At 44.9% G+C, this 27,489-nt stretch overlaps 3 protein-coding genes across 15 annotated transcripts in view; all 3 read right to left on the bottom strand.

Moving 5' to 3' along the window:
* Window positions 1-10,755, bottom strand: part of LOC126045985 (cytochrome b5 reductase 4) — a 43,309-nt gene extending 32,554 nt beyond the window's left edge. For 5 of the 8 annotated variants that reach the window (XR_007508182.1, XM_049817706.1, XM_049817713.1 and 2 more), the window contains exons 1-5: window positions 10,648-10,755; window positions 9,261-9,414; window positions 6,280-6,380; window positions 4,153-4,237; window positions 447-488 (exon numbers count right to left, since the gene is read on the bottom strand). Coding sequence is in view for 7 of the 8 variants with exons in the window: in XM_049817706.1 (XP_049673663.1) it covers window positions 447-488; window positions 4,153-4,237; window positions 6,280-6,380; window positions 9,261-9,414; window positions 10,648-10,722 (457 nt within the window). In the remaining variant the exon portion in view is untranslated. The other 3 variants (XM_049817710.1, XM_049817711.1, XM_049817707.1) reach the window with 3 other exon arrangements.
* A 446-nt stretch (window positions 10,756-11,201) lies between these two features.
* On the bottom strand, window positions 11,202-14,605 carry RIPPLY2 (ripply transcriptional repressor 2). Its single transcript, XM_049817718.1, has 3 exons — window positions 14,147-14,605; window positions 13,964-14,031; window positions 11,202-12,153 (listed from the first exon to the last, which is right to left on the bottom strand). The coding sequence occupies exons 1-3, from the start codon at window positions 14,357-14,359 to the stop codon at window positions 11,988-11,990; spliced, it is 447 nt and encodes a 148-aa protein (XP_049673675.1). The 5' UTR covers window positions 14,360-14,605; the 3' UTR covers window positions 11,202-11,987.
* Window positions 14,606-19,306: 4,701 nt separating this feature from the next.
* Window positions 19,307-26,824, bottom strand: LOC126045986 (uncharacterized). Of its 6 annotated transcripts, XR_007508184.1 has the most exons (4): window positions 24,302-26,083; window positions 22,197-22,383; window positions 21,238-21,398; window positions 19,685-20,645 (listed from the first exon to the last, which is right to left on the bottom strand). XR_007508184.1 is itself a non-coding variant. In XM_049817716.1 (3 exons), exons 1-3 carry the CDS (start codon window positions 26,715-26,717, stop codon window positions 20,608-20,610), a joined length of 426 nt encoding a protein of 141 aa, XP_049673673.1. In that variant the 5' UTR covers window positions 26,718-26,824; the 3' UTR covers window positions 19,307-20,607. The 6 variants fall into 6 exon arrangements, 2 of the variants coding, with proteins under 2 accessions (XP_049673673.1, XP_049673672.1); XR_007508186.1 differs by lacking the exons at window positions 21,238-21,398; window positions 24,302-26,083 and adding an exon at window positions 26,206-26,429 and having other exon boundaries at window positions 19,307-20,645; XM_049817716.1 differs by lacking the exons at window positions 21,238-21,398; window positions 22,197-22,383; window positions 24,302-26,083 and adding exons at window positions 26,206-26,315; window positions 26,440-26,824 and having other exon boundaries at window positions 19,307-20,645.
* Between the last annotated feature and the right edge of the window lie 665 nt (window positions 26,825-27,489).

Below are 27,489 nucleotides of genomic sequence, written 5' to 3'. Positions count from 1 at the left end.
CATTTCCCAGTCACGACCTTCTAGCTTTTAGTAAAGATTTACGAATTCTAAGTGTTCTCCAAGATTTTTGTCTCATCTCTGCTACTCCAGACCCATGGCTACCTAGCTTTTCTGATACAGAGAAGGATCAAAAAGCCTGGCAATTTTGTTATGGCAGATTTCATAGCACACAGTAATTTGTGACCTATCATGTCTGACTTGAGCAGAAAGCTTGTCCATCTCACACCTCCCTTACCTATACTACTCTAATGCAGTCTTATAATACTTTTAAACACTGAATTCACAATATCTGATTAGGATTTTGCCTTCTGTAATTTCCACAGATCACTAGAGCATCAACATCAGATTCAAATATACAGACAGAAGTCTGGATAAACAGTGCTCATTTGATAATATTCAATTAAGTCTAAGATTCACTCCCCATCTTGCTCCAGGTAAATACTTACCATTAAGCTGTTTCTTCTCTTCAGACAGAGTAGAAGAAATCTCTACAAGCATTAAGAAAAAACGAGCACGACAGTAAGAAGTTACAGCACTGTACTTGCACACATCATGCTAAAGAAATAAGCCAAAGTAAGGATCTCCAAATAAACCTTCCAAAACATTAACAGATTAACCAGGATGCTTCGGATATCAAGAAGTCACAAATAAATGCAGCACTGATTACCATTCCAAAAGATTATGTATAATTTAAAAATTATGTTAAAAATGCCAAAAGTTGCACAGCACTAAGGGTAGGAAATGCAAGAACTCTTGGCACTTCAAAACAAACATCGCAGATTATCTTGTGCAATTATAAGCTTCATAGCTAAGAAGCTTGCTAAATCTGTCAGACTTTCGATGACATTTGCCTTATGACAACACATAGTAGACACTGAATCTGACCAACCCAATCCTTGGAAATCTAAACCCAATCCTTGGGAGAAACCTAGGAAAAATAAAATCTTTCTATAAGCTCCTCCTGTCAAATGATTTTATTTAACAAGTTATTATCGGAGTTTTCATTAAATCTACAGTATGCTGCAACTACTCCAAACAAATAAACAAATACTAGCAGAAAAAAAAAGATAAGGACAATGCAGCTGAATTACATTGTGTCGATTCGCATATAAGGTGCTCCACTCAGGGGGAAAGGCACTGCACCTCTCAGCCACATATCCTTCTGCTCATAGCAAATCTGTGGGGAAACTAGTCCTCTGGATGTATCCAGGTCCCTTTCTGCCTTCTCTACATTGCACATCTCAATGTCCCAATATGAAGGCACATTTTATATCCTCTTTTATGGGAGCCAGGTTTGGTGAAGTGGGAGAAACCAATGTGTTCTTCCTGCTCCCTTTTATGAAAGACAAAACGTGAACATTTCTCCCCTGTTCTTCTGAATTCCTCCCAGTGCTCAGCATCACAGCAGCCAGTGTTAGAGGAAAAATGCCACTGTGAGAGAAGTAAAGGAAAGGCTCCTGGAACAAAGCATCAAGCATACAGTATGGCAAAATGACTTCAGAGCTGACCAAGAATTGCCTTCATCAGAGGCTTTCACGTTGTGCCACCATAAGGTACAAACCAAAACACAACATGAATGGACAGTTCACCGAAAATTTTTTGTTGAGGCTGTATTTGTCTGTGTATTCTGCTACACTCCACTTGGAGCTTTCTGACAGGATAGGCAAGTCATTCACAAAAATGTGTTTCCAATTAAAGGTCATTTTTTGTGTTCAAAAGTCTACTTTGTTTCACTACATTTTAACACGTTGCACCAAAATTGGCATTACAATTTTAAGGACAGCTTGAAGCATTCCCAAGGCACAGCCTACCTCTCTTCCTTGGATGACACCATAGCTCTTAGTCTAATCTCACTGAATTAACAATAATACAACATGCACTCTGACTCCCAAATTATGTTACCACTAAAGTAACATAGGGACACATACTAACATGTGTCTATGAGAAACATTAGCAGTATTAAAAGATAGCAGACAACAGATTAATGTCCTTGCTAATGTTTACAGCTGAATACCCTGAAGAGAAGGCAAGCAGTTTAATGCTGTACGGATTTGCTGAGGAAGATACTGAAATCATCTCTTACATGCCCAGGTACTGCTGTAGTTACTGCACTGGCCTTCTCAGCAAGTACAAACACTACAAATTTCAGTGCACAGGTCCACTGTAATACCACAAAAGGGACAGTTCAGAACTTCCTATTAGTCACTACCATACCATCAAGCAGCATTCCCCCAAAACAAGTTGACAAAACATTAACAATCACCAACATCTTCAAAAGATTCTTCTTTCTTAAAAAAAACCCCTAGAGCATGCAAGGACAAGCTTCGGCTTCCTAAACAATTCAGTGACCAAATAATTGTACCATCTTCCAAAAAACCACCAGAACACAGGAAACAAAACCAAAGCTAAACAACCACAAATCTTCCAGCAATGCCCCAAAACCTACATCTGCCTTACTTGCATTGCATTGAGACTGTAGCAAATAGCAAGTACTAATGCTTGCCCTACTGCCAAACATTCACCTTCTGCCACAAGAAGAAAGCAATGTATCCATAATATGAAGTCCTATCTTTCCTCTGTACTTATGGGCCCATTTAATCCTATATTCAAAACCACACACCTTAAATTAGTATTTTATTCTTCTACTTTCAAATGCAAACTTTGCTGCATATGGTCTTCTGGAAGGATGCAAGACTGGAATTATTGCTGGTTGACAGTAAAGTTAATAACCATGTTTTTGATAATTCAAAAGAGGAGGATACATAACCTACCAGGAATCAAAGTAAACTTTGAGAACTTTACAGTGAAGAATTTCAGCAAATCCCATCTAATCAGTTTGATTCTTAATTAGTGAAATTACATTTTTTCAAGCCTGAAATGGCTAGAAGAGACACAGGCAACATAACTGGTTTTATACAGTTGGCAACCTTTATCCTGCAAATTTTACTACAGGAAAATGGATAGAACAGTCCCAGTACGGAGGAAAGCAGAAAAACAAACAGCACAAAATGGACTGTCATAGCTGGCAGGAGCAAAGGCATGTTTATTTTTTACTGACTGGCTGTCACAAGAATTCCTTCCACTTGCAGGAAAGTTAGATTAATGAAAATGGCAAAAGTCAGGTTTACTTTTAAATTTCTAACTCAGCTGACAAAGTAGCAGTAACTTACCTGTAACACCTGCTGTCAAGGTTTCTCCATACTTTGCAGCATTTACCTTAAAAGCTCCACACTAGAATTAGCTACCTAGCAACGTGGAGATGTAAAATACTATTCCCTTTCACATACAGGTCAAACTCAACCTGTTAGGTGATGTGATCTAAGTGCTAAGCAAGTATGCAGTGCACCTTGTCAGAAGTTGAAGAGCTACAAGACATGGCTGAATTTGTGAACTAAAGGATGCCACAGAATTTGAGAAAAACAGTTGCAGACATTAATTCTTCCATGTTTTCGCTGCAGTTTTGCTAAGCGTCAATATTCAGTAACAGTGTCTGCTTCCTAGGTATAGGAAATTTTTGCTGTAGCCTGCAAACCAAAACAAATACTGAAGATTAAAGTCTCTGGAAACCATCACCAGCATTTTAAGACAATATACTACATCTCTTGCTGTCCTGGCTCAGAGGATTCTGTTGTATCAGCAAAATCTTCTCCAAGTAAATTCAAACTAAAGGACCCAATAAAGTTTTCTGGCCATAAAGTGTATTCAAATACCTCAATACATATGCAACTTGCCAGACCTATGTCTGGTGCTGAAATCACCAGATTCAAAATACTGTCTTTTATTTCAAGATGAGAGAGCTGCCTATGACAGTGTGTCCCCTGGGATCAGAAGAAGAAAGAGGGATCTTGTGGGGGGAAAAAAATTATTTCTATATACATACGCACATAACACACACACACACGTGTCTGTTTTCTGATGACTAAAACCAAATGAAGTAATGCAGCAGTACATTATTTATAAAAGTCTTCATGCATAAAATAGTTTCATCTTCAGATATCTGCTGTAAGAGGACTGAATATATACAACAGCCTTCATCTATAATGCAAGAATAGAGACTCTCCTTGTAAATATGATGATTTAGGATTTCTCATAATTTCCAGACAACTTTGGAATAAAGCATAATAGAAATTATTTCATTCTTAAAACCCTCACCTTTTGGAGCAGCAATAGGCTTGACAGCCATTCTCCCAACAAGACATTCCTTCAGCATTGATTCATAATTGACCCAACGATGAACCTATATTAATAAAATTGGTTTTCACAAAATTTTTAATTCTTACTATGTTGTTCTATGCACTGAAATAGAAAAGTTCATTTCTGTACAGTGGCTAATGTAATTCATTTAGCAGATTTTTTTTTTTTTAAACAGACACTCATTATTGCATTGTTCAGTACTTATTTTTACTTCTATTACAGATAGCATGTAATTAAATGAAAAAATAGGACCATGAAAAAGTGGCGATAGTTTAATTTATTAATTTTATATTTTGCAGTATCTGAACATCATAACCTTGAGCTACAGAAAATATTTCAGACCAGCATTTTTATGATGTAGGCTATGTAATTAACAGAATAAAGACCTTGCCTTTACCACAAGGGTAATTAATCTTGTTTAGATACAAGTGAAGGGAGAAGGGATGAAGGAAACAAAGATAAAGAATAGCAGTTTAGACACACAAACACCTCCTACCAAGTTGGTGTATTTCTTTTTGTTTCCGTCTTACTATCACTGAATTATTTGGAAATTACCTAATTTAGAAAGTTACATAAAGTGAAGAAAAAGGAGTAGCTTTACAGACCAGAACTGGAGAACTTGCAGAGGAAATGGATGGCAGAAAAGCCAATTCTGATAGGGCATCCAGGATAACATCACAAGAAGAGAAAAGGAAACAAAGTGCTGCATGACAAATTTGAATGGTATGTAGAGATTTAAAAACAAAAACTTCAAACTGGACAAGCAAAGGAGACGAGATAAAGAATCCCATCCACAAGTTGTAGTTTCCTCATATACAGAGAACAGGAAGAAATGAAGGATTTTGAATGACAGTTAATTTTTCCAGAAATTTGAGAAACACTAGACAGACACAGAATGCTAAAGCAGAGGGGATAACAACAGAAATGCCTCCAGAACAGGAAAGACGTCAGCCAAAACAAAAAATGTGAACAGCATATTTCAAGGATCTGAACACTGCTTTCCACTCCCATGACAAAATAAGCTAAAAAAATAATGTAGCAAGTATGTATCCGAGCTTAGTTACAACTTAAGGGGCTTCCCCAAATTTTCCTGATGTCAAGACTCCCATTTCCAAGTACATCATAGAACACTTGACAGTGATCCAGCTACAGAATTCCAGGCCACAACTTGATACTGGATGAACTTTTAGGAGAAAAACTCCAAATTTCTTGAAACCAGAGAATTCTGCCCAAATTCAACACTTCATTTGTAAAAGAAATTTACATTCATTGTTAAAAACATTTTGCAATTAAAAGCACACCTACTGTGATGCACAAACTGTAAAGAGATAACAGATTTCTTTTCAGAAACAGATGAGATTTTCTTCCTGCTCTTTCCCAGTTTCTCAGACAAACCTTGTGAGCCAAGGAGGCTCAAAGAATGTCTGTTTCTAAAAAATACCAACTCAGTGAATCTTTTACAGCACCAGGTTTGCAAGCAATTCCTTACACAAAGTGCACCCATTCTGCAGACCCTTTATTTTCCGAGTCTTTTCAAAACATTTTAAAAAGTCGTAAACAAAGAAGAGACCAACTGTCATCCTCTGATTTGTTCACAGTCAGTTAATAGCAGCCCCAAGCATTTTTTCTTAGTACTTTGTTTGCTGATAGTACAGCAGCCAAGTTAACAGACAAAAGAATATTACAAGCATTTTTCAAAATGTGAAAGTTCTGAGAAGAAAATGCCTCTCAAACGACAGCAATTAGTCGTAGTAATTTATTAAGAAGGTGGTAGTATCTCAAGTTGTTGCTAGTTTTATTGCTATTTCTGCTAAAAAATTAATTTAATAAAATGGTCAAATTGAAGCATCATTCCAAAAACATGAAGTCACATTTTTATTATTGCCTTTTGGTACAAAGTTTAAACTACATGCCTCCTGCAGCGCACATCACTGCCATTCTGAGCAGTAACCCATTGCCTTTCCTTAGACCTGAAAAAGTTCAATTCACCATTTCCACTGGAATGCCCTAAAAATAATCAGAAAACACACATTTTTCAAAATACCTTTCAGTGAGCAAGTGTCATTTGCTGCCCGCTGTTCTCACCTGATCAAAGAGATCTGTACCATCAGCTCCTGCTGCTTTCATCAGTTCATCCTCACCACCGGGATGATATTCCATGTATGGTGTGACATTATATACAAATCCTGCAGAAAAGGGAATACAAAAACATGAGCAGCATTTCTACGACTGCTACAACCACTCCTATTTCCAAAACTAGCCGAAAGGTTAGTGCATATTAAACACTGCAATGGCAAACAGTAGACATGACTGGAACAAGCAACACGACTTTCCAAAAAAGAGAAACATAAGTTACACAATCGTATAGAGCATAAGATATATCTTATTACATAGAGAGGCCAATCCTACACTGCCATCCCACTTGTCCCAGTGAACGTCTGGAGAAACCTGCAGAGTTAAGACTTTAACAAAATAAACTCTTGAAGTTGAACATGATATATCCTAGCTAGGGGTAAAAGAATTAGAGGCTGGTTTAAACAGAGACATAAAATTGAGCCAGTTAGCACACAGAATTGTTTTCACTTGCTCTTCCAATTAAGTTACTCCTAAAGTGCTGTCATAGTTGTTTCCCTATCACCCATGACCTATGGAATAAAACGCCTACAGGAATGAACTGCCTTCCATAAGGAAAAACTGCTACCATCAGCAACAACACTTCCATTCTTCAGATTCAGCAATATAAAAAACTAAACATAGCCTATGCTCATTAAAGGTTTACGACTGTGGTACCAAATTTGTCCCTGTAAAAGGGCTCAGCATTCTTTCTACACGAGTACTATTCTTAGTCTTTCCAGGGAGATAAAACAATGCTTCTTCATAGGTCTGAAAGGATGAAGTCTAATTATTGTTGCTATGCAACCGGAGTAATTAGAGCCTGGAGAATGCAGCTACAAACAAATTTAACTACAGACTTATTGCTGCTAACAGGACTACTGCAGGCCTACCTAGCAGAATATTTAAAGATATGTAGCTTTATCAAAACAGGAAGCTACAAACTGTGCCAGTGCTTTCGTAAGAAGCTTTTAACACATTAAGAAGTGTACAGTTAGTACTTCAGAAGGAGAGGTAGGCATTCAGCACTGGGCTGAGGGGAGACATACTTGGGACAATCCTAGCTGGTAAGAACAAGCATCTCAGACAACAAAGGAAGGACCTTTGCGTATTTTACCGAACCGATCTTCTGATGGATGTATCCACTATGCCATCTTGTGTGCAGCACTGATTACTGCAGGCAATAAAATAGAAGTATCTAAATAGTTAGGACCTCCTGAATATTAGTCAAATGTTCGATTTACCATCAAACTTGCAGGAGCAAAAGCAATCTCATTTAAATAACCTTCATGCTTTTTTTAACACCCCTGACATCCCACTTTTATATATAAATTTGTGGCCTATATGACAGCTTTCTCTAATGATCTTCATACTGGTTTTCTGAACAAAGTTAGCTCTTTTTGTTCTTTTACTTCACATTCCTCTCATCAATTTCTGCTCTTTCTTATAGAGACACAGTCTAACTACCAATGCAGAAACCTCATTTAGCTTTCAAAAACGGTGTTATTTTACTACCTGTCCACATATCAGGTCTACAGATAATCTACCAGGACCTCAGTTACTCTGTTTTTTTAATTATAGTCCTAGAACAAAAAGGCAGAGATGGAAAAATCTAAAGATACAGAAGCAGCATGATAGAGTTCTTGTAAAAACCAACCTCAGAGATGTAGTCAAGGGGGAATAGGGGACTAAAACAAAAACAGAAGCATTTTTAAGCAGTGATTCTGTCTGCGGTAGTAGATGTCCCTTTTTGAGAGAAAAGAGAACAGACCTCCACAGTAAATAAGCTTTCTTTAGCTCTCCTCCCACTATAGTTTTGCTAGCATGTGCACACAGAGCATTAACAATCCTATTATTTTTGTTCAAAAGCCAGTACTGAATGACATTTTACCCCTACTTTACTCTCATCCCCTTTTAACACCCAACAAACATACAGTCGCCCTCATAGAGAAATTCTTAACTCTCTTTCGCTGGAGTTGAGATGACATTATGTCAAATATCAACGCTGTCCCCTACCAGATCAAAGTTACCACTAAATGAACCACTCTTCCTAAAGAAATGTCACGTTAGCTACTCTGATGCTCTCAATCTGTCTTCATAGAAGTGCTGTTATGTCATAATGAATTTAAGGCAGTATTAATGTATTTTAGCCTCTAAATTATTAAACTGGAGAGCAAACATTTTACTCCTTTCCGTAAGACAACTAGGAACTTCATTTTCAGCACCGAAAATACTCTTCTAGCCACGGCTATCGCTCCAAACCACCTTCCACACAATGTTAACGTATAACATACGATACTTCCAAATTTTGAGCTAAATTTTCATTAAAATAACATAAATAGACTGGCTTAGTTACCACAGACATCTGTTATGCTAGATAGAGATGACAATTGTTCTGTGTGGCAACTGGAATTTACCTTACTAAGTTTTATGAAGTAATACATGGGCTTGCACACTTATTTCCCAAAGACCATTCTACAGATTTAATTAACATTTTTAGTATTTACATGTCTCTGGAAGCTTTAAAGCAACCGCTAAAAATAGTCAACTGCTAAGGATAATAAACTTTCCAAGACTAAGGAGAGTAAGTACATGTCAGCATTTTCAGTGCCTTATTCTTGCTAAGCCCTCGTTATTTGAGGCATCATCTACAATCTTGTGTTTTATTATTTTCACATGCAGATATAAGTTTTGCACAAAATACGCCCACTTGGAAGACTTCTTAAGAAAGGCCTGAAAGCAAAGAAAATCTTTGTGACAGACTTGAAAATCTCTTACTTGAACAAAGTTGCGCCCAATTATGTCAAGATTACACCTGGCCTAAACATAGAAGGTGCATAGTTTGGTTTGGGGTGTGGCTTTTGCTGTTGTTTGGGTTTTGTTGCTTCTTCTTTAAGTACAGAAGAAGAGAGAAGCTAGGCAAAAAATGTAGAAACAACATCACAGCAACCAACCTCTTATGCATATCCAGCAGTCCTCCTTTTTGTTGTGCTTAGCAAGCTCATCTTCAGTCACTTCAATTAGCCTCCCTTTTAAACCAGTCAAGTCCCTTCCACTTTTAGTTAGTCGAATCCAATCCATAAGACTCCTTCCTGGTTTTAAAGGTACCTGAAAAATAACAAACGTACAAACATTATTAAACTCTAAAGGAAGAAAGAGCCATTCAATGCACTTTTCTAAGCTTCCTAGGAGGACTCGGACAAAACAAGAAATAACACAACCCATATTCTTCACTGATATTTGGGAGCCTTACTCAGCAGTAAGAGTGCTTAAGAAAGTATCCTATTTAGTAACCCAGACAAGGGCATTATTGAACATCAACAAACATTTATAGACGATTCTTCCCAAAGCAAACTGCAGATACCAAGTCCTCTTGTGGTGGTAAAAAGTTTTTATCAGCATCATTTGAGTTATGGCCTGGAAACCTACGAGCAACGAAGGAGAGAGATTTGAAAACCCATGGCCAGGTAGGACAAGGTAAGAAAGTTCACCTTCACAGCATTCATAAAGACTTCCCACAAACCCTACAGCAACTGGAAATCTCACCCAGAGAAAGCTGGGACTAAAGTCTTCTGGCCTACCAGGGACATATTAGCCATGGCCTGCCCTGGAAAGGAGAGCAAGATCTTCAAGGTGTCTAGCACCTTCCTTTTCAACAGCACCACCGACTGGGGAACCCCTTTGATCCCAACTCTAACAGCAGGGAACAGGCCTAAAGAATCATGGTCTTACAAACTGCAGCAAAACCAGAAGTGAGAAAACTAAAGAGCACATAGACCCACATTACTCAAGGCTGCTTTAGACTAAGCATGAGCGTGCTTTCCAAGCGAGGCCTGCAGACACCAAGTACCCCCCAAACCACTCGAAAGACGAAGACCCAACGGGTCAAGCGTAAGCTGCGCGCAGTAATTTCAAGCCGAGGGTCCCCGCCTGCGCACAGGAGGCACCCCGAGACAACCTGGGAAGGCAGAGCAGGAAGCCCTATCACCACCGCCTTCTAAAACGAGAAGTGAGAAGAATTTTTCAGCGCCGCAGACCAGCTCCTCGCCCGCGGGCCCTGCCAGAGCCGCCGCGTCCCCTCGGCGGTTGCCGGAGGACCAGACCCCTTGCAAGGAAGCGCCCAGAGACAGCCCTGCCCCAGCCGCAACCGGGAGCCGGCCGGCAAACCCCCGCGGCTTCGCCGAGAGGGGCCAGGCCGCGCAGCCGGGGACAAACCGCCGCCCCGCACCGGGCCGGGGCCTCGGGCCCGCCCCCAGCGACGGTCACCGGCAGCCCCTGCAGGGCCGCGGTGCCGGGGAAGGCCCCGGCACCCGACCGCCACCCCCGCGGCTAGTCCCCTACCTTGGCGCGGCCGCCCGCAGCCACCCGCTGCTGGGAGCTGGGCGCGGGGAAGGCCTGAGGCGGCACGTTCAGCATCCTGCCGGCCCGGGCCGCGGCCTGCGCCCCGGCGGGCGGAGCGCTCCGGCACAAGGCGCAGGCGCGGCGGGCGGAGCCCGGGCCCGGGCGGGGTTGAGGCGCGCAGGCGGACTGCTGCTGCCGGCCCGGCCGTCTCCTCTGAGGGACGGGGGTCTCGGTGGAACCTGTCCGGGACCAGATATCTGCTGTCGCGGGGCTTTGGGGGGGTGTCCCAGGCTCGCCCCCTCCCTCAGGGAAGGGTGCTGAGGAGAAGGCGCCGTGCAACGCGTGAGCCTTTTTGTCCGCCCCGTGGAGCTTTGTCTTCCATCCCACTGAAGTCTCGGCTTCGGGTCGGGGTCTCCCAGCGCCAGGTGCCCGGAGGTTGTTCGAACGGGCGGCAGTGCTGGTACCCGTCCCCCCGTCCCCGCAGGCGAAGGGGTGAGGAGGCTGCGGCAGCGCAGAGGGGAGCGCTCGGGCAGGGGCAGCTTCAGGTACGTACACCAGCTGTACCTGACAAAACTGGCCTTTGAGCTAAAGCCTTTGGTTTGGGGGGGGTTTGGTTGGGTTTTGGGGTTTTTTTCCCTTTTTATTCCTTTAGGGGCTTTGGCCTGCACGGTGATTGGTACCAAACTTTGCTTCGATTATCAAAAACTGAAAACAACTCACATTAGACCTTTTTTCCTCATTTCTTAATGTCCACTTTACAAACGAAACTGATAGTCCCACACTGTACATATAACAATACAGCTCATGTACTTGAGAGAGTGTGAGTGACTTAAGGCAAACCCCTTCTCTAACAGCAAAAACTAAAGTAGAATTTAGACCCTTCTCTCCATCTGGAAAACAGCTATATCATTTCTTTTCCATGTTTGAAACCCCGTTGTAACAGCAGGCACAACATTACAATACTTAATCCAATGATTCCTTGGTATGCTTCCCCATGGAGCCTACTAAATCACAATGAAAAAGCTTTCCTTGTGTCCTCAAACTTTGAGGAAGTCACACGTAACCATAGAGCCCTTTAAAGCAAGGCATCTGTTCTCCAGTTGACATCCAAAGTTACAGTCTACAAAATATAGGACCTCAGATAAAAGATAATCAATATCTTCCCTGCCTAAAACAGGACAGGAATAGAGCATAGGAAAAAGGCTCAGATAAAATTGCAAGACATTTCCGTTTTATTAAGAATAAGTTACATACAAATAAATTATCTTTAAAAATACTATAATACATTTTTATATTAAGTTTAAATTAAGTCTTAGAAGTTGCATTGGCCTTTTCTGCAATCAGCAATCTGATTCTGTTCTTGAATCTTGTTCCAGTTCGTCTTCATCATCTTCACTATCCGAGTCTTCATAAAAGGAAATTGTAGCTTGAACTGGAAAGTTCTTCAGAAGTGCTTCAGCTTCCTGGTATAAGTAATCATAGCACCTTGATTTGGGCCAAAATAGTCTGAAACAAGTATACAAGAGGTTTGCTTATTGTTATTACATATTCTACTTGGAAGCCGACAGACGAGAAACAGCAGTGAAATTCTGTTCAGACAAGCATCCTACAGAGTTTTTCCTCACATGCTCAGTTGCTAAACTGCTTTCTACATTTAGATAGAAAAAAAATATTCTCTGGATTCTGTATTTTCATCTGAAGAGATAAAGATGCACTTAAAGTGCTTGTTATGCAGCAAAACTACTCTGAAGACCAAGGTTCACTGCTCCAGTACCTCATTAACAGTATTGCTTGGGGATCTTATCCAAGTAGTGCTGCCCTCACTGAAACAATTCCTGGGGAATATAGTGGATCTCAGACAGGATCCCCAGTATATTTGGATTAGATTAGTAGTTTTGTTACTGAAGGTCCCCAACCTAGGTAGTTGTTTGCAATGGTGTGAGACAAATCTCTAAGTGAAAGGAATGATAAAGGTCGAGGGGGATCAGACCTTGATATTTCACACATCTTTCCAAGAAGAATCATCCAACAGACTGCTTATGGAAGATGCCCCATGGGTCTAGATTTTAAAGTAGTCTGTGTTGTATCCAGAAATTAACATAAAAATTGCTGACAATATGGTGGCTAGCAACGGCTATCAGCTAGTGAGATAATATGTTGCAATTAATATATGCCACAGTTCCGGTTCCTTTTCAGCTAGCATCCTCTTTTGCTTACAGTTTGTAAGTAGATGCGAGAAACAGGCAATAGAGGTCCCAAGAGCTGAGGGTCTAGCACATTGCAACATGATTAAATGCTGACTACAGATTGTTTGTAATAGAAATACATTAAGAAACAGAACTAGATGGTTTTCTAGCAATTACAAAAGTGCTTTCTAGGCTACCGTGTAACAGAACACCGCTTCCTTTGCAGCACAAAGTAACTGGCCCTGGCTTTATAACATCTCTCGGTTCCCAGTGTTCCCTGCAGCACTCACTGGTACCTAAGCACGGGAGCTGTCACAGCGAAGTCAGAGTCTGTGCACTTGCTTGGATAGTCTGTGCATCAGTATTTGAAAGATCAGAGCCTAGATTTGAGAGAAAGCTGCATCTCGCCTGGAAGAACTACCTGTGCAGTTACTTTAAGCACCTTGCAACACCCGCTAGTACTTCTGAATACAGACTCTCCTGCAGATTCTATAACTGTAGTTATTTTCTTCATTTCCTTTTCAGAACCGACAGTGCAGGCACTATCGTCACCTTCATCATTAAAGCAGTAGTTACAGGAGTATTTTCCTCTGCAATGCTGGCTTAGTCAGTCCCTACCCTCTCCTCCTGCCACTCTGTCCAATGCCTGCACCTGCTTCCTCACGCTGGGAGGACACTGGAGGTTTGCACAGCAAGACAGCCTAGGAGCTATCCCCCTTCCTTTTTTAAATTCCGGGCACAGGAGTGACTAGCAAGGTGCTTCAGCCAACCCTGCCACCGCAAAAAAGAAAAACCCCAAAACCCACAGCCAAACCACGTAACTGTGTAACATGCCTAAGTCCCACGCCACAGAAGCGTGCCAACGTCTCCTCTTAGCGATCTGGTGAATCCACAAGTGCTGGCAACCGTTTGCCCCAAGGACCCGTCAGTTCCAGAGCGCTTCGGTGGCCGGATCCCTCCGAAGGCACTTTCGTCTCGACATAAATACGTGGGTGGGAACAAAAGGGGCGGGCGGGCGAGCGCTGGCCCACCCCGGCCCTCCGCTGCCCAGCAAGGGACGCTTCCCCCGGGACCGGCCGCCCCGAGCTCCCCCCGCGGGACCCGCCGGCGGCCCCGGGGCACCCACTTACCTGACGGGGTGCGTGTACTGCGCCGCCTTTGGGGAGGGGTCCGCCAGCTGTCCGCGGGGGCTGTGAGGCTGCGGAGGAGAGAGCGAAGATCAATCAGCCCGCCGGCACGGCACCCAGCCCGAGCAGACCCCCCGACACCCCCCCGCCGGGCCTCCCTAGACGCCACCCATCCGCCCCACTCACCGCGCCGGGGCCGCTCCGCCGGGCCGCCTCACCGGGCGCGGCCACCCAGGGCCTCCAGAAGGGCGCGGACCTGCGGGGCAAGGGCAGGAGCGTTAGGGAGGAGGAAGAGGAGGAGAGGGGCGAGTGGCCCTGCGGGGGCATCGGCGGCGAGGGCGGGCGGGGGCAGCCGCGCCCCGTCCCTCCTCCTCCTCCTCCTCCTCCTCCGCCCTCCATCCTCCGCCGGTTCCCGCGACCGCTCGCCTTAGCCCTGCCCGCCCCGGGCCCTCAGGGCTTTTATAGCCGCCGGCGGCCGCTGCGGGCCGCGGAGCCCACCTCCCCCGGCTCATTTGCCAGCGCCATCGACCCAAAAAAAAAAAAAAAAAAAAAAAAAAAGGCTCCGCGCGAAGGACGCCGCTGTGTAAACACGGGGCGCGGGCGCGTGCATGGCCCAAATGGCCCCCGGGTGGTGGGCGGGAGGGATTTGGCGAGTCGGTGTTAATCGCACTTGAGCAGACACATGGGCTGCTGCCGGGGCGGGAGGGAGGGAGGGAGGGGGGAGCCGCTGTGGGAACGGACGGACGGACGGACGGACGGGGCGGGGCGAGGCAGCCCCGGGGAGGCGCCCGGGCCGCTCTCCAGCCCCGGCGGCGGGGGTCAAACCGCGGCGAGCGCGGGCTTTTGTTGTTGGAAACGCGCTCGTTTGTCATCTCGTTTATCCCCCCCCCACCCCGAGCGGCGGGGCGAGGCCCGTGGGACGGGAGGGCCAGCGGGCACCGCGGGCCGAGCCGGCGGGATGCGCGGCTGCCGGTGTGGGGGGGGAGCGCTTCCCCAGGCGGCCACGCAGGGACGGACAAAGGAATTTCTTCCCCCCCCGGGGGTGGTGGAGAAAATGACGCTCCTTGGAGGGGTCCTCGTTTCGTAACGCGTCACCCCCCCACTCCCCGGTACGCTCCGTCACATATTCCCCCTAAGACAGCGTTGCTCTCTGAGTTAGCGTAGTGGTTTGGTTTTGGGGTTTTTGTTTTTGTTTTTGTTTTTTTTAATAGGGTATTTTTGCCGAGGAAACGTGCCTGCCTTGATTCTTTCTCGCGTGGTCCCGATACTTCATGACGCTGTCGCTACACGCACAAGGTTTTATGCCAAACTCGTGCCGTTTCTGTGTTCCGCAGTACCGAGGGAGCTTATTTTTATTTTCTTTTTTTCTTCCCCCTTTCTTTCTGAGATCGCAAGCACGGATGCGCGAGTGGCGCAGAAACAGCAGAGCGATGATGTATAGGAGCTAGTAAACCGTAATAACATCAGCCCTGGGGAAGCCAGGAGGGTTGGTGGGATGGAGCTGCCCTAGATGCTGAAGGAGGGCTTCAAACCCAGGTAATTCATTGGCCCATTAAAAACTCACTTTACTGAGGCACCGCAAAGACTGAGGCACTGCACTCTTTGCAATAATATTCTGCCTTTTTGAGTGTAGCCATAAGGCATGTGTCTACCTTAGCGCTGCTCAAGAACAGCTGCAGGTAGAAGGTTCCTTCTGCCTTCTCCACCCTATCTTCGGCACAGCCTGTTTTGCTGAATAATATCAGCAGTTTTGCTGAATAATATCAGCAGTACCAGTTGTAAAAAATGTTACGTATTAGAAGCTGTGTGGGAAAAGTAATCAGATTAATAGCATTAGATTAATAGCATTTTTTTCAGATCTTTAAGTCAAAACCAGATGTAGACTGAATTGCATTTTTGAAGAAAAGCAACCTCTTACTTAGAAATAGATGGAAGAGCCACACATTTAACTTGCACATGCTGTGATACGTTCTGACTTCACCAGTGGATGTATTCTGTCATTTTGGAGGTTTCTGCCATTTGACCGCTTGGAAAAATTGCTAATTATGACTTTAGGAGTTATTAAAGGAAAACGTATTTCACGGTGAAAAGCCCAATTTAAGAGGACATTATGGTTAAGCCAAATGTTTAAAAGAATAAGATTTCCAGAGTAATTTTACTGCACTGTGGTGTTTGTAGCTGTTTGCATTTTTCCCCGCCTCATTTTTACTGTGGCCAAGAATCAGATTAATTAAAATCAGAGTGAACAAAAGGCTCAAACTCCCAGTAAATTTTCATCTTATGGTTAAGAAATGGAGAATACAGCAAAGTAGCTTGTGCAATAAGCAGAGCTTGATCATAAGCAAAACTGTATCTATTTTTCCTCTGTTTCCAAATGGCTACTGTGAAACCTTGTCAGAGGTGGTAAAGCATAAAACAGATGTTTAAAAGCTGACTAAATGTAGATTTTTTCTTTTGCCTAAATGAAGCGAGAGCAATAATTTTTGTAGTTGGTATTTCTCTTCTGAGAAATATAACATAGGCTGTGTAAGAAAAAAAAAGAAAGAAGCTATGCTCATTGTCTAAAAAAGAAAAGCAGAAACATCCTCCGTCACATTAGTAGTGACAAAGGACTAAGAGAACACAACATCAGCTTTATCTGTTTGATAAAGCATAAAAATTGGTTTCAACACCTACTGTAAAAGCAACAAAAGAAGGGGTGTCTTTGGCCAATGACTCTTAATTGTCTGAGGATTCTTTTTAGTACCTGCCCGAAATGAGAAAATGTCCTAGGGAGGAAGTGTGATTTACCCATTAGAGAGCAAACTGAAACAGAGGTGTTGAAAGGATAAGGAGAAAATAATGACTAACAGCTGTTGTTCCCCTGCATATTTTCACACTATATGACTCTTCTTGTCTTTATAGTTTAGTAATGCAGTCCTGTTTATTGAGAGAAATACAAATGTCTGTCTTTGCAATAATAACTTGTTATCATTGACACCATTAAAAAAACCCCCAAAACCCTAACATTTTGCCATCTTCCTACTGACCTTGAAATATAGGCTAGAAATTGTTAAATCAAGGCTAGCGGATTCTTCATCATGGCTGTCGTGTCTTCTTCAGTTTCTGCACAGAGCTAAAGTAACAGTGCATTGGTAAGTTACTATCCGAGCCACGGTTTAATTGTGCTAAAACCTTTGTAGGCAGGAGCTACATACAGCTGCTGAGCAAATAGTTGGTCAAGGGAGCAGTGGAACATGCTTAAACCTGGGGTTTTTGCATATAGCAGTGGAAAGCATAGTTCTGAATTCAACACGAAGTCTGACAGAGGCAGTCCCCTCATGCATTCTTGGCTCATCTAATTAAAACTATATTCTCCTTTCTGTGCCTTGTTCCTGCTTTTTTGTATTTCAACTTTTTTTAAAAAAAGTGTAACTCTTGAGGTGAAGGTTGCTCTTGGTTGTACATGTATAACGTCTTTAGTAAAGGAAGGCTGGGAGTCAGGATCTAATACACTGTGCTTTAAATATTATAGTGGAATGAAAACTGAAATACGATGTTAGATGGTTTTATTGACTCACTTACAGGACAATAAAAATATCTAGGCATTCCATCAGTTCTCAGCTTCTTGAAAATTTCCCTCAAGATCATAGATTTTCTTTGTTTTCTTATACCACTTTCCAAGCAGGTCATAGCTGGCACTTTACAGGGTTCAATTCTGCTTAGCCACAGTTTGACTTTTATAAGGATTTTTGTATAATTGCAATTGAAAAATTTAAAATGCAGTACAAAAAAATTCTTGTACAGTCACTCGGGATTTACAGCAGTAGAACTAAACCCCAATTTTGTTTTCTCAAAGTGTATACGAAGCAATACTTATCCAGAATGAAAGTAATTCACTTGGTTTGGTTTAAATTGATTAAAAGTGCTTTTGTGGCTTTCTGCAGTATGACATCTTGAAATGTAATGCACCGTTAATAGGATACACAGAAGAGCAAACACAGAGGTCTGTGCAGATTTGAGTGTGCTACTATAAACAAAGAAGGTGTTCACAAATGGCTTAGAGCTAAATTTGACAAGACAGTGCTAATCACACTTGGACATGGGAATATCTGGACAGAGGACACTCAGCTGGCTTCATATTAGCCTCTCCAAAGGCAGTGATAGCTCTCACAACGGGGACATTTCATGAAAATTATTGCATGAGTTGTTATAGGGAGAGAATTGGCTTGATCATGTTTGGACTTTGTTTTAGTGAGAAAGCAAGGTCAAACATGTGGAACTGGCCCTTTACTTACTGAGACTGGACTGAGGAAACTGATTAACAGACAAAATTGGATCTCAAGTATTTTATAGCCTAGCTTCATCTTAATGCTTCCAATTTTGGCAAAGCTTCAGGACCAGGTTTTGGAAATTAGGTGTATGTCTCTATTTGCATACAGATATTGACTATAGATGCATATGTCATTTATTTACATATTTGGTCTTTTAGCTCATAAATGGCTCATTTTTTAACCAGTAAATGCAAAGTTTGCATAGGAAATTTACGTGCACAACTTTGGTAGATGTTCATCTGTGTGCAATTATAATTACTTTACTGGAAACTTTGCAGTAGCATCTTACAAGGCAGCAAGTGGTTTTTTCAGTTTTTTTAGTTGTGATGTGATAGGTAGGGCATTTTTTCTGCTATAAATTGAAAGTAAAGCATCAGCTTGTAAAGAAGAAAGAACAGCACAGGTGGTTTTACCAACATCTATCCTCACCTTTGTTTGGTTTTGATACAGTATTTTCAATATCACTAATGTACCTGAAAGTGGGCTTGGTTCAGCATTTCCCCAAAATGAAATTTTTTGTCAGTAAATAATGTGAGATCCAAACGAGGTCCTAAGAAATAAAATAAATACAAGTTAAGTTTTCTTATTAAAAGAAACAAAGGAACAGGACTCGATCAGCAGCTCAGTGTGTTCACATTACCCATGGAGGTAAAACTATTGCTTGGCTAATAAAGGCTGTGCTTGTCCTATTGCTGTTGTGTATTTTTTCCATCCTATTTATATACAAAAGTGCAGCACATATTCAAACAGCATAATTCCACTTAAGCCCAAGTGCTCGGTGTTTTCTACCGAGAGGAAGGATGGAATGCTCTTTTGTGGAGACATCCATCCCACTTCTCATCTCTCTGGATTTTGAGTAGGCTGTAATAGTATTAAACGTTGTTCTTTCATTTTAAGGAGAAAATTATTCTTCCCCTTCCTCTATTCAACTGGACATGAAGGGTTGCAGAAACACTGGAAGGAAAACTTTGTGAAAAGGAGGGATGCATTTCCAGCAAAGCACGTCTTTTCACCCTCTTTGTGCTATTGGGAAATCTAGTTCCTGGTGACTTAAGGTTAGAGGATTCAACAGCAAATGGCCTCACTCGAAGGGGCACAGCTCTACTGTCCGCTCTGTCAATGAGACTGAAAACGTCCAACTTCCCCAGGTTTACCCCAGCCCTGATGCCGTTATAAACTTTGTGGTCACATGAGCACATTCGGGTGATCACCGGTATCCACCGTGGAATAAGCAATACGTTTGTGTGTGTGGCACACGCACACCTTGAGGTCCCCGCGCGTCCATGTGGCAAGGCGTGACTCCACACAGCAGGTTGGGCTTCCTCGTTTCCCTCCCCCATTGCACTCCGCTCCCAGGCCCAGGCTGGCAAATGGTAAAGGATAACGTATCCACATGGGAAAGCAACACATTAAGGGACTGGGAATGTGTAAAGGGATCAGCCACCAGTTACGGGGATCCTTTAAAAAATAGGAATATCAATTGCTGTTGAGTTATGGGCACTTTAAATTCCACGCAGATAAGAAACAGAGACACCAGTGCTGAATACCAACTGTGTAACTTCTTTTAATAGAATGGGAGTCAGTGAAACACTGATACATCATTAATGCCACGGCTCAGCAGAAGTGTCTGGCTCACTCAGCATAATGCAGCATAATGTCTCGGTGTTTGCTGCCATTGGAACGTGCGGTGCTGCGGTGTGGCACTGGTGGGATTTGCCCTCTCACCTCTAAAAAGAAGTAAGAGGCAGCCAAATGAAATGAAGTCGCTCTAGCCCAACGGCTATTGACAGAAGAGATGAAGAAATTAGATAATCATTGGAATGTCCTGATCTGACTCCTCTGACCGGTAAAACAGTCCCTAGCAGTGGCATCTCTCCTCTCACAATGTTCCATTCAATTAACCGTTTCTTCAGATTTATTGCTTTCCTGGCTACAGTGATAGTCATGGAAGCAGAATGGTGGTTTTTCTATTTCTCCTGTACGTCTAAGACATCAGCACGACATCAACTCTCAGAAAGGGTACGTGCCACTAAGCTGGTGATATACATAACGCAGCATTTCACCTCTGGTAGGAGGGAATGAATTGCAAGAAACAGTGATGTGCGAGCCGTACCTCTGACAAACAAGCACCTGAGAAAGGCAAGGTGACTCCTAAAGATAGGAGCGCCAGCCCTGAGGAGTACACAGGGTATCTCCTACTGCACTGCAGGGATGTCAGAGCCCTTACGCATGCACCTGGAGATAAGGACTGACAGAGAGACCCTGGCCCTGTGGTTCCTCCCTGGCTTCTGGTGACTGATGTTACGAGGCTGCAAATTCCATCGTGGCAGAATTTCAGTACTTCTTCATTGCATGCTCACATCCCAATGATCCTTAAATCAAAAATAGGGAATAAATCAAACAGGAGGAATAAATCAAACACAGGGAATACGGAGCTCATTGTACAGGCTGGTAATAGTCTGCCTGTCTTAATGAAGATGCAGATAAATGGCAGAGGTACCAAAAGCAAATATTGGTATCACTTATTTTTAAGACTGCCTGTCAGTTCCCTTAAAAAAAAAAAAATAAATCACATTTTCCATGGTTTATAACTTTTCAAATTTCTGTTGGACTTAATTTTTCCATGGTAGTTTTATTCAGGCTCAGTTTGGGGGAAAACTGGTCAAAACAAGACAACTCAAATCATTGAGCCATTTCCAAAAATGAGGGAGAAATGGTAGAAACATCATCTTGCAACATTGAAAACTTCTAGTGCCGTTTGGGGGAGTGTTGTCTAACAGTTACAGGAGCTGCATGGTTTTGGACCGTGAAGTTTGCCATTGCACCAAGTATTTGCCTTTTGGTTTTCCTCTGAAAATCCACTCAAATTCAGCCAATTTCCAGGACTATAAAAAATGATAGTTTGAGTCCCTCACTAAAAAGACCTTGAAGAATTTACTCGCTAAATTCCTTGAAGAATTATACCTGCCTGGTGCTCATTTCCTCCAGAAATGACCAGGGCTCTCCTTGCAACCTAAGCTTTGCATTGCTGGAGGCTGGGGTAGAACTTGGAGTTATCCAAACTGGGAGACGCTTGCTTTTCTTCTGCTCCCTTCCACTTCCCTTGCATAGCCCAAAGACCCCAGCTGCAGCAAGAGGAGGGTGGCAGGAAGAGGAGGAGGAGGGCAAGAAGTAACAAGGGCTTTGGTGGCAGACATGCACTGGAAAGTGGGGTTAAGGCTGGGGTTTGTGGGATATTGAGAACCAGGACTAGAAATGATGTTCAGAGGAGGCAACAGAGAGGTTTAATTAGCCCAATGGACGGCTAGGCCTGGAAAAGGAGATGAAAGGGAATTGGGACAGGGTGGCAGGACCCTGACTGCACTAACAGGGTCTGCAGCCTCTCTTCTCTCTGTTCCCCTGCTTACAAGACAAAGTTGTCTTTTCATACTTGGAGCAAGCAGCCATACACTGCTTGGGGACCAGAGCAGACACCAGTTCCCAACCGATGCACCCACAGCCAGGCACGGGGGCTGCTGGAGGACACAACACCTGATCACCCGGGCAGGCCGGTGGCCCAGAGCTGATTACATCTCAGCCTGTGAGACCTGCACCCACACCAAAGGCCCCTGCAAAGGCCCCAGGGGCTCTTGAAGACCCTCTCCACACCCACCCAAGCTGTGGCAGCTCATGCCCATGGGTTTCACAGTAGACCTGTCCCCTCACAAGGGAATGCAGCCATTCTGGTAACGGTGGACCTGTTCTCCAAGACAGCTCGTTTTTTCACCTTCAGGGTATTGCCCATGGCCCTGCTGAATGCTTGACTCTTCCTTCCTACAGTGTTTTCTCATGCCATGGCCTCCCACATTGTGTCATTACCAAACAGGGGAGCCCATTCACAGATTTTAGAAGGAGCTTCTGAGCCTCCTCTAAGGCCAACTCACCTGTCCTCCTCATGCCACCCACCGTCCCATGGATGGACAGAGACAATCAGATGCTGGAGCCAAACCTCCAGTGTCACAGCAACTTCCTCCATGCTGAGTGGGTCACCCTTCCCCCTTCAGCAGAGACTGCCCACAAAGATAATGCTTCTGTATCTGCATGGCAGAGCCTGTTGGTGCACTCAGAGCCCTGACATGAGAGATGGAGAACATCAAAATCATGATGGGCAGAACAGAAATACAGAGAATAAAAAAATACTTGTAGGGTGCAGGACAGAGGAATAGAGCAAGAGGCAAAAATAAAGTCAAGAGGGAGAAGGATGGGTAACACACAGCAGGGCACTGGGGGAGTGAGAGGGAGGGAACACAGAGCAGGACAGAGGGATAAAGAGAATAAAAAAATAGGGACAGTAAGAAAAGCAGAGTAACTAAGGGAGGATAAAAAACCAGCCAGAAAGGGAACTGGACAGAGATGGGCAGCAGGACAGAAAGATGGAGAAAGAAAAAACAGGGACAGAGGGATAGGGAGGCAAAGAGAGGGATGGGGACCATGACAGTGGGAGTATAAACAGAGAGGGACAGGGAGTGGGACACAAGATTGCAGAGAGATGTACAGGGAAGTGGAAAGAATGACAGAAGGAAAAACAGAGGGGCAGGGAGCAGATCAGAGAGCTGGAGCAAAAGAAAATACTGCTGGGGAGCAGGACAGAAGGACAGAGCCGAAAGAGATGAATGGGAAGCAGGGCAGTGGGATGCAGACAGCAAAAATAACGATAGGCAACAGGACAGAGGGATTTACAGAGAAGTAAGGGGCAGGAAGCAGGACAGAGTAATGAAAGGGAAAAATACTGATGAGGAACAGGACAAAGGCATACAGAGAAAAAGGAGGAGAAGGAAGGAGGGCGAGAGAGAGAATGATGGGGAAAGAGAACAGGACATGGAGGGACAAAAAGCAGGACAAGGAACAGGACAGAGGGACTGGGGCAGGATGGGAACAGATGCAGATTAAGAGATGGAGAAGGGAAAAACAGTGATGGGCTGCTGGACAGAGGTGGAGGAAGAAAAAGTAGGGCCAGAGTAGGGGAGAGAGAAAGGAAAAGAGGGACAGCTGGCTGGACAGGGGGATATAACTAGAAACAATGAGACAGGCAGTGGAACAGAGGCATAAAGGCAGAATAACCAGGGACAAGAAGCAGGACAGATGGGCAGGGAAAGGAAAAAAGGGGCAGGGAGCAGGACTGAGAGGTGGAGATAAAAGCATTAAGGGCAGAGGGATAGAGAGAGGAAAACACAGATTAGAAGAAGGACAGAGGGAAAGAGAGAGAAAGGGAGTGACATAACCTAGACAGAGAGCAGGAGAAAGATGAACCAGTGACAAGCAGCAGGCCAGAGAGGGGGGGCAGGGGGAAGGAAGGACAGGAGGAAGGAGAGAGGGATACAGAAAACAAGTGAGGGGCAGGGAGCCAGAAAATGGGATACAGGGAGAAGGACACTGGGATAGCCAGCAAGCAAGAGCAGCAGGGAGAATGACAGGGAGATGGAGCCAGAGGAAAAACAGGGACGAAAAGCAGGACAGAAAAATGGAAAAGGAAAATTAGGGGTGGGGAGCAGGACAGAGGGGAGGAGAGACAACAAGGGACACAAGGAGAAGCAGGGGGGCACCAGGGAGCAGCACAGAAGGATGAAGAAAGAGAGGGATGGGGAGTGGGGCAGAGAAATTAAGAAAAAAACTACAGTGATGGGGAGCAGGATAGAGGATTGGAAAGAGAAAAATAAGACAAGGGAGAATACTGAGGAGCAGAGAGAAAGGCAGAAATAAAAGGTCAGAGAGGCAGAGAAATTAAGAAAAATAGGGATGAGGAGCCTTGCAGAGAGATGGAGCAACAAAATGTAGGGTCAGTGAGCAGGACAGAGGGATAGAGAGATGGGGGGTGGGGGGGAATGAGAAGAAGAAGAAAGGAGAGACAAAGACAGTGACAGGGCGCAGGGCATACAGAGATAAAAAAAGGACAGGGAACAGGACAAAGGGATTGAGAAATAAAGAAAGGGTCAGGTCTGCACAAAGAGACCAAGGAAAACAAAAACAGAACCAAAAAAACCCCACAAACCTGCAATGGGCTAGAGGACAGAGACAGAGGAAGACAAAAAAGGGCCAGGGAGCAGGACAGACAAGGAGAGAAAGGAAAAAAAAAAAAAGGGAGACCCAGCTGGACAGGGAGGTATAGCAAGAAACAACCAGACAGGCAGCAGGACAGAGAAAGACAGACAGAAAAAAAACAGGTAAAGGAAGCAGGACAGAGGGACACTGGGAGGAAACAAGCGGCAGGGAGCAGGACAGAGGTGGTGAAAGAAGCATTGAGGTGGAAGGACAGAAAGAGGAAAAGGAAAGACAGGAAGAAGGATGGGGGATAGAGAGAGGGGGGAAAGAAGGACAAGGAGCAGAACATGTTGTCAGAGAAAGACAAGGGCAAGACAAGGTGATGCACAGAGGAAAAAAAGGGGTCAGGGAGGCAGGACAAAGTGAAAGATGAAAGACAGGCAAAAATAAGAGGCAGGGAGCAGGAGAGAGGTGAAGGGGAAAAAGCCTAGGATGGGCAGCAGGACAGGTAGCTGGAGAAGGGAAAAAAAGCACTGGGCTGCAGGACAGAGGTGGAGAAAAAACAGTGACAGGGAGCAGGATGGAGTGACAGAGAACAAAAAAAAATGAAGAGGGATCTGGACAGAGAAATGGGGGAAGAGACAGGAAGGACAGAGAAACAGAGAGAAAGTGAGAGGAATAGTAAGGAGGACAGGAAGATGCAACAAGGAAGGAATAAAGGATGGCAGGCAGAAAAAAGGGAAAGAGAGACAAAGACAGGGAGCAGGACAAGGAGATGGAAGAAGAAAAAAATAGGGATGGGCTGCAGGACAGAGATGGAGGAATTAAAAAATAGACACAGGGAGCATGACAGAGTAACAGAGAGACAGAAATAAAAAAAGGACAGAGAGCAGGCCAGCATTGGAGGGGATAAAACAACTGTGATGGACAGAGGGAGAGAGTTATGGAGAAAGAGAAAAATACTGAGGAAGAGAGAAAGGAAAGAACAGACAGCTAGCTGGATGGGGGATACAGAGAGAAGAAGACAGAAAAGATAGCAAGCAGAAGCAGGGTAGAGGGAGAGCAAGAGGTAAAAAGGGACAGGGATCTGGACAGACATGGAGAAAAAAGCAGCAGGGACAGAGGAAAAGAGACAGAAAGAGTGACAGGGAGTAAGGCAGAGAAAGAAAAAACAGCGCAGCAGCAGGATGGAAATGGAGAAAAAACACCCTGGGATGGCCAACAGGACAGAGAGGAATATGAATACATGCAGGGAGCAGGATGAAGGGATACAGTGAGAAATGATGGAACAGAAAGCAAGAGAGAGCGACAGACAAGAACAATGACAACAAGCGAGAGAGAAAAATAGAGATCGCGAGAAACACAGGGGGGTGGAGAAAGAAAGATAAGTATTAGGAGCCCTGGGGAGAGTCATCAATGAAAAAATGGGGCAGGGAGCAGCACAAAGGGTCAGAGAGAGTAAGAGATGAACAGGGAGGAGGATGGGGACAGTGAGATACAGAGTGGAAAAAAACCAGCAACAGTGAGCAAGACAAACGGATAGAGAGAGAAAGGGAAGGAAGTAGAGAGAGATAGGAAGGCAGGGACACGGAGCAGCACGTACAGGCGCAGAGAGGAAAAGAATGCCAGGGAACAGGCCAGAGAATTTGTGGGGGAAAAAAAGACAGATGCAGATCAGAACAAAGAGATGGAAAAGGAAAAAACAGTGCTGGGCTGCAGGACAGAGACAGAAGGTGGAAAACAAGAGGGAGAGGGAGCAGGACACAAGAATAGAGAGGAGAGCAGAGGTACAGCGAAGTGAAAAAAAAAATTCGCAGCAGCATGGGAAAGAGGGAGGGAGAGGGGAGGGGGAGGGACAGGGAGGGACTGGGACTCACGAGAGGGACAACAGGGCCGTGAGGGCCCAGGACTCACCGCAGCTCTTGCTCTTGGCGCTGCCGGCAGAATTTGACAGTTCAGATGCTCCTTTCTCTTTCCCCCCTCTCTTCCTCATCCGTAACTCCGGTCGCTTGGCTGTCCTCCACCTAAGAGAAGACACGGGTGGTTTACGGCTCTTACGAGACGAGGCTTTCTAGACACGTAGCTCCGCGGCCGTAGCACACCGTCGGTGACGCATACAGACCCCGCGGTGCGCGCTGGCGGTCTGACCTGCTGCGGACTACAAAGAGGGTTCCTTCCCCACGCAGAGAGGCAGGCTCGCTCTTGCATGCAGAGGGACGCAGTTGCCGGCTGGCCTTCGGTTTCTTCTTCTTCTTTCCCTTTAATCCGGCCTCCCCGGCTTTAGAACACGTCCACAGCCACGAAGCGCTCCGACTGTCCCTTTCCGCCCCCATGCTGCGAGGGGAGCGAGGCCGGGCAGAGACAACCCACGCAAGACCGAGGCGGGTGCAGTCAGTGGCACCCCCGGGGGAGGAACAGACAACCATGTCCTCAGCGCGGCCTCCAGGAGAGGGGAAGGAGAAGCGGTGACCGTTATTACCACAGCTTGCCCCTGGCCGGAGCCTCTCCCTCCACAGGGCTTTCTGGAGACGCATCGAGGGCCAGCTCGCTGCCATCATGACAGGGCTTGGGGGCTGCCTGGGGCTACAGGACCGGTTTCAGGCACTGGAGCTGGGGGTAAACTGGGAGACTCAATGGGAGCTCCCTCAGGTTGGGGAGGTGGCCGGCATCTGCCACGTCGTTCCCCTCTTCCCTTCCACCAGCTCTCAGGGAACTCCCCGGGGCTGCCCCGACGCGGCTCGCCTCCATCAGACCGTCAGCCTGCCGCAGCGGCCGGTGCGAAGATTCCCATCCCATCCCATCCCGTCCCGTCCTCTCCCCCCGGGGTGGTCAGCGGGCAGGAGACACCCCCGCACCCGCTGTAGGGGCTCGCTCGCCTCACCAGGGGCCTCGGCCCTCACCCACCACATCGTGACTGCCATAGCAAGAAATATGCCGCTCCTTGGACAAGCAAGACACCTGCCAAATGGCTGTGCACAGCGATTTGTGGCTGTTTCTGCTAAAACCAGAGCGCGGTTCCCTTGTGAGGAGCCATCGGCCGTGCAGAAAGTACCTCGGCCTTCCCTGCACCAGGACGACAAGCTCCCTGGCACAGTCTATGTCTCTCTACTGACCCTACAAGATGATGAGTTTAGCTTAGAAACATCTAGCTTAGCTTGAAAATAGCTTTTAGGTGTCTCAAGCTAGGTAATGAGAATC

The sequence above is a fragment of the Accipiter gentilis genome, chromosome 15, assembly GCF_929443795.1.
Source record: "Accipiter gentilis chromosome 15, bAccGen1.1, whole genome shotgun sequence".
NCBI lineage: Eukaryota > Metazoa > Chordata > Aves > Accipitriformes > Accipitridae > Astur > Astur gentilis.
This window is presented reverse-complemented; position numbering and strand designations above follow the sequence as displayed.

What these genes read in the sequence shown, in the direction of transcription:
- RIPPLY2 (XM_049817718.1), bottom strand. Translation starts at nt 14,359, where the DNA reads ATGGAGGGCGGAGGAGGAGGAGGAGGAGGAGGAGGGACGGGGCGCGGC. An exon ending in GGCGGAGCGGCCCCGGCGCG is followed by an intron (nt 14,032 to 14,146) that starts GTGAGTGGGGCG and finishes TCTCCTCCGCAG; the next exon opens with CCTCACAGCCCCCGCGGACA. An exon ending in CAGTACACGCACCCCGTCAG is followed by an intron (nt 12,154 to 13,963) that starts GTAAGTGGGTGC and finishes TACTTGTTTCAG; the next exon opens with ACTATTTTGGCCCAAATCAA.
- LOC126045986 (XM_049817715.1), bottom strand. Translation starts at nt 26,717, where the DNA reads ATGGTTGTCTGTTCCTCCCCCGGGGGTGCCACTGACTGCACCCGCCTC. An exon ending in CTCTTTGTAGTCCGCAGCAG is followed by an intron (nt 26,316 to 26,439) that starts GTCAGACCGCCA and finishes GTCTTCTCTTAG; the next exon opens with GTGGAGGACAGCCAAGCGAC. An exon ending in CGCCAAGAGCAAGAGCTGCG is followed by an intron (nt 20,001 to 26,205) that starts GTGAGTCCTGGG and finishes ACTTCTTTTTAG; the next exon opens with AGGTGAGAGGGCAAATCCCA.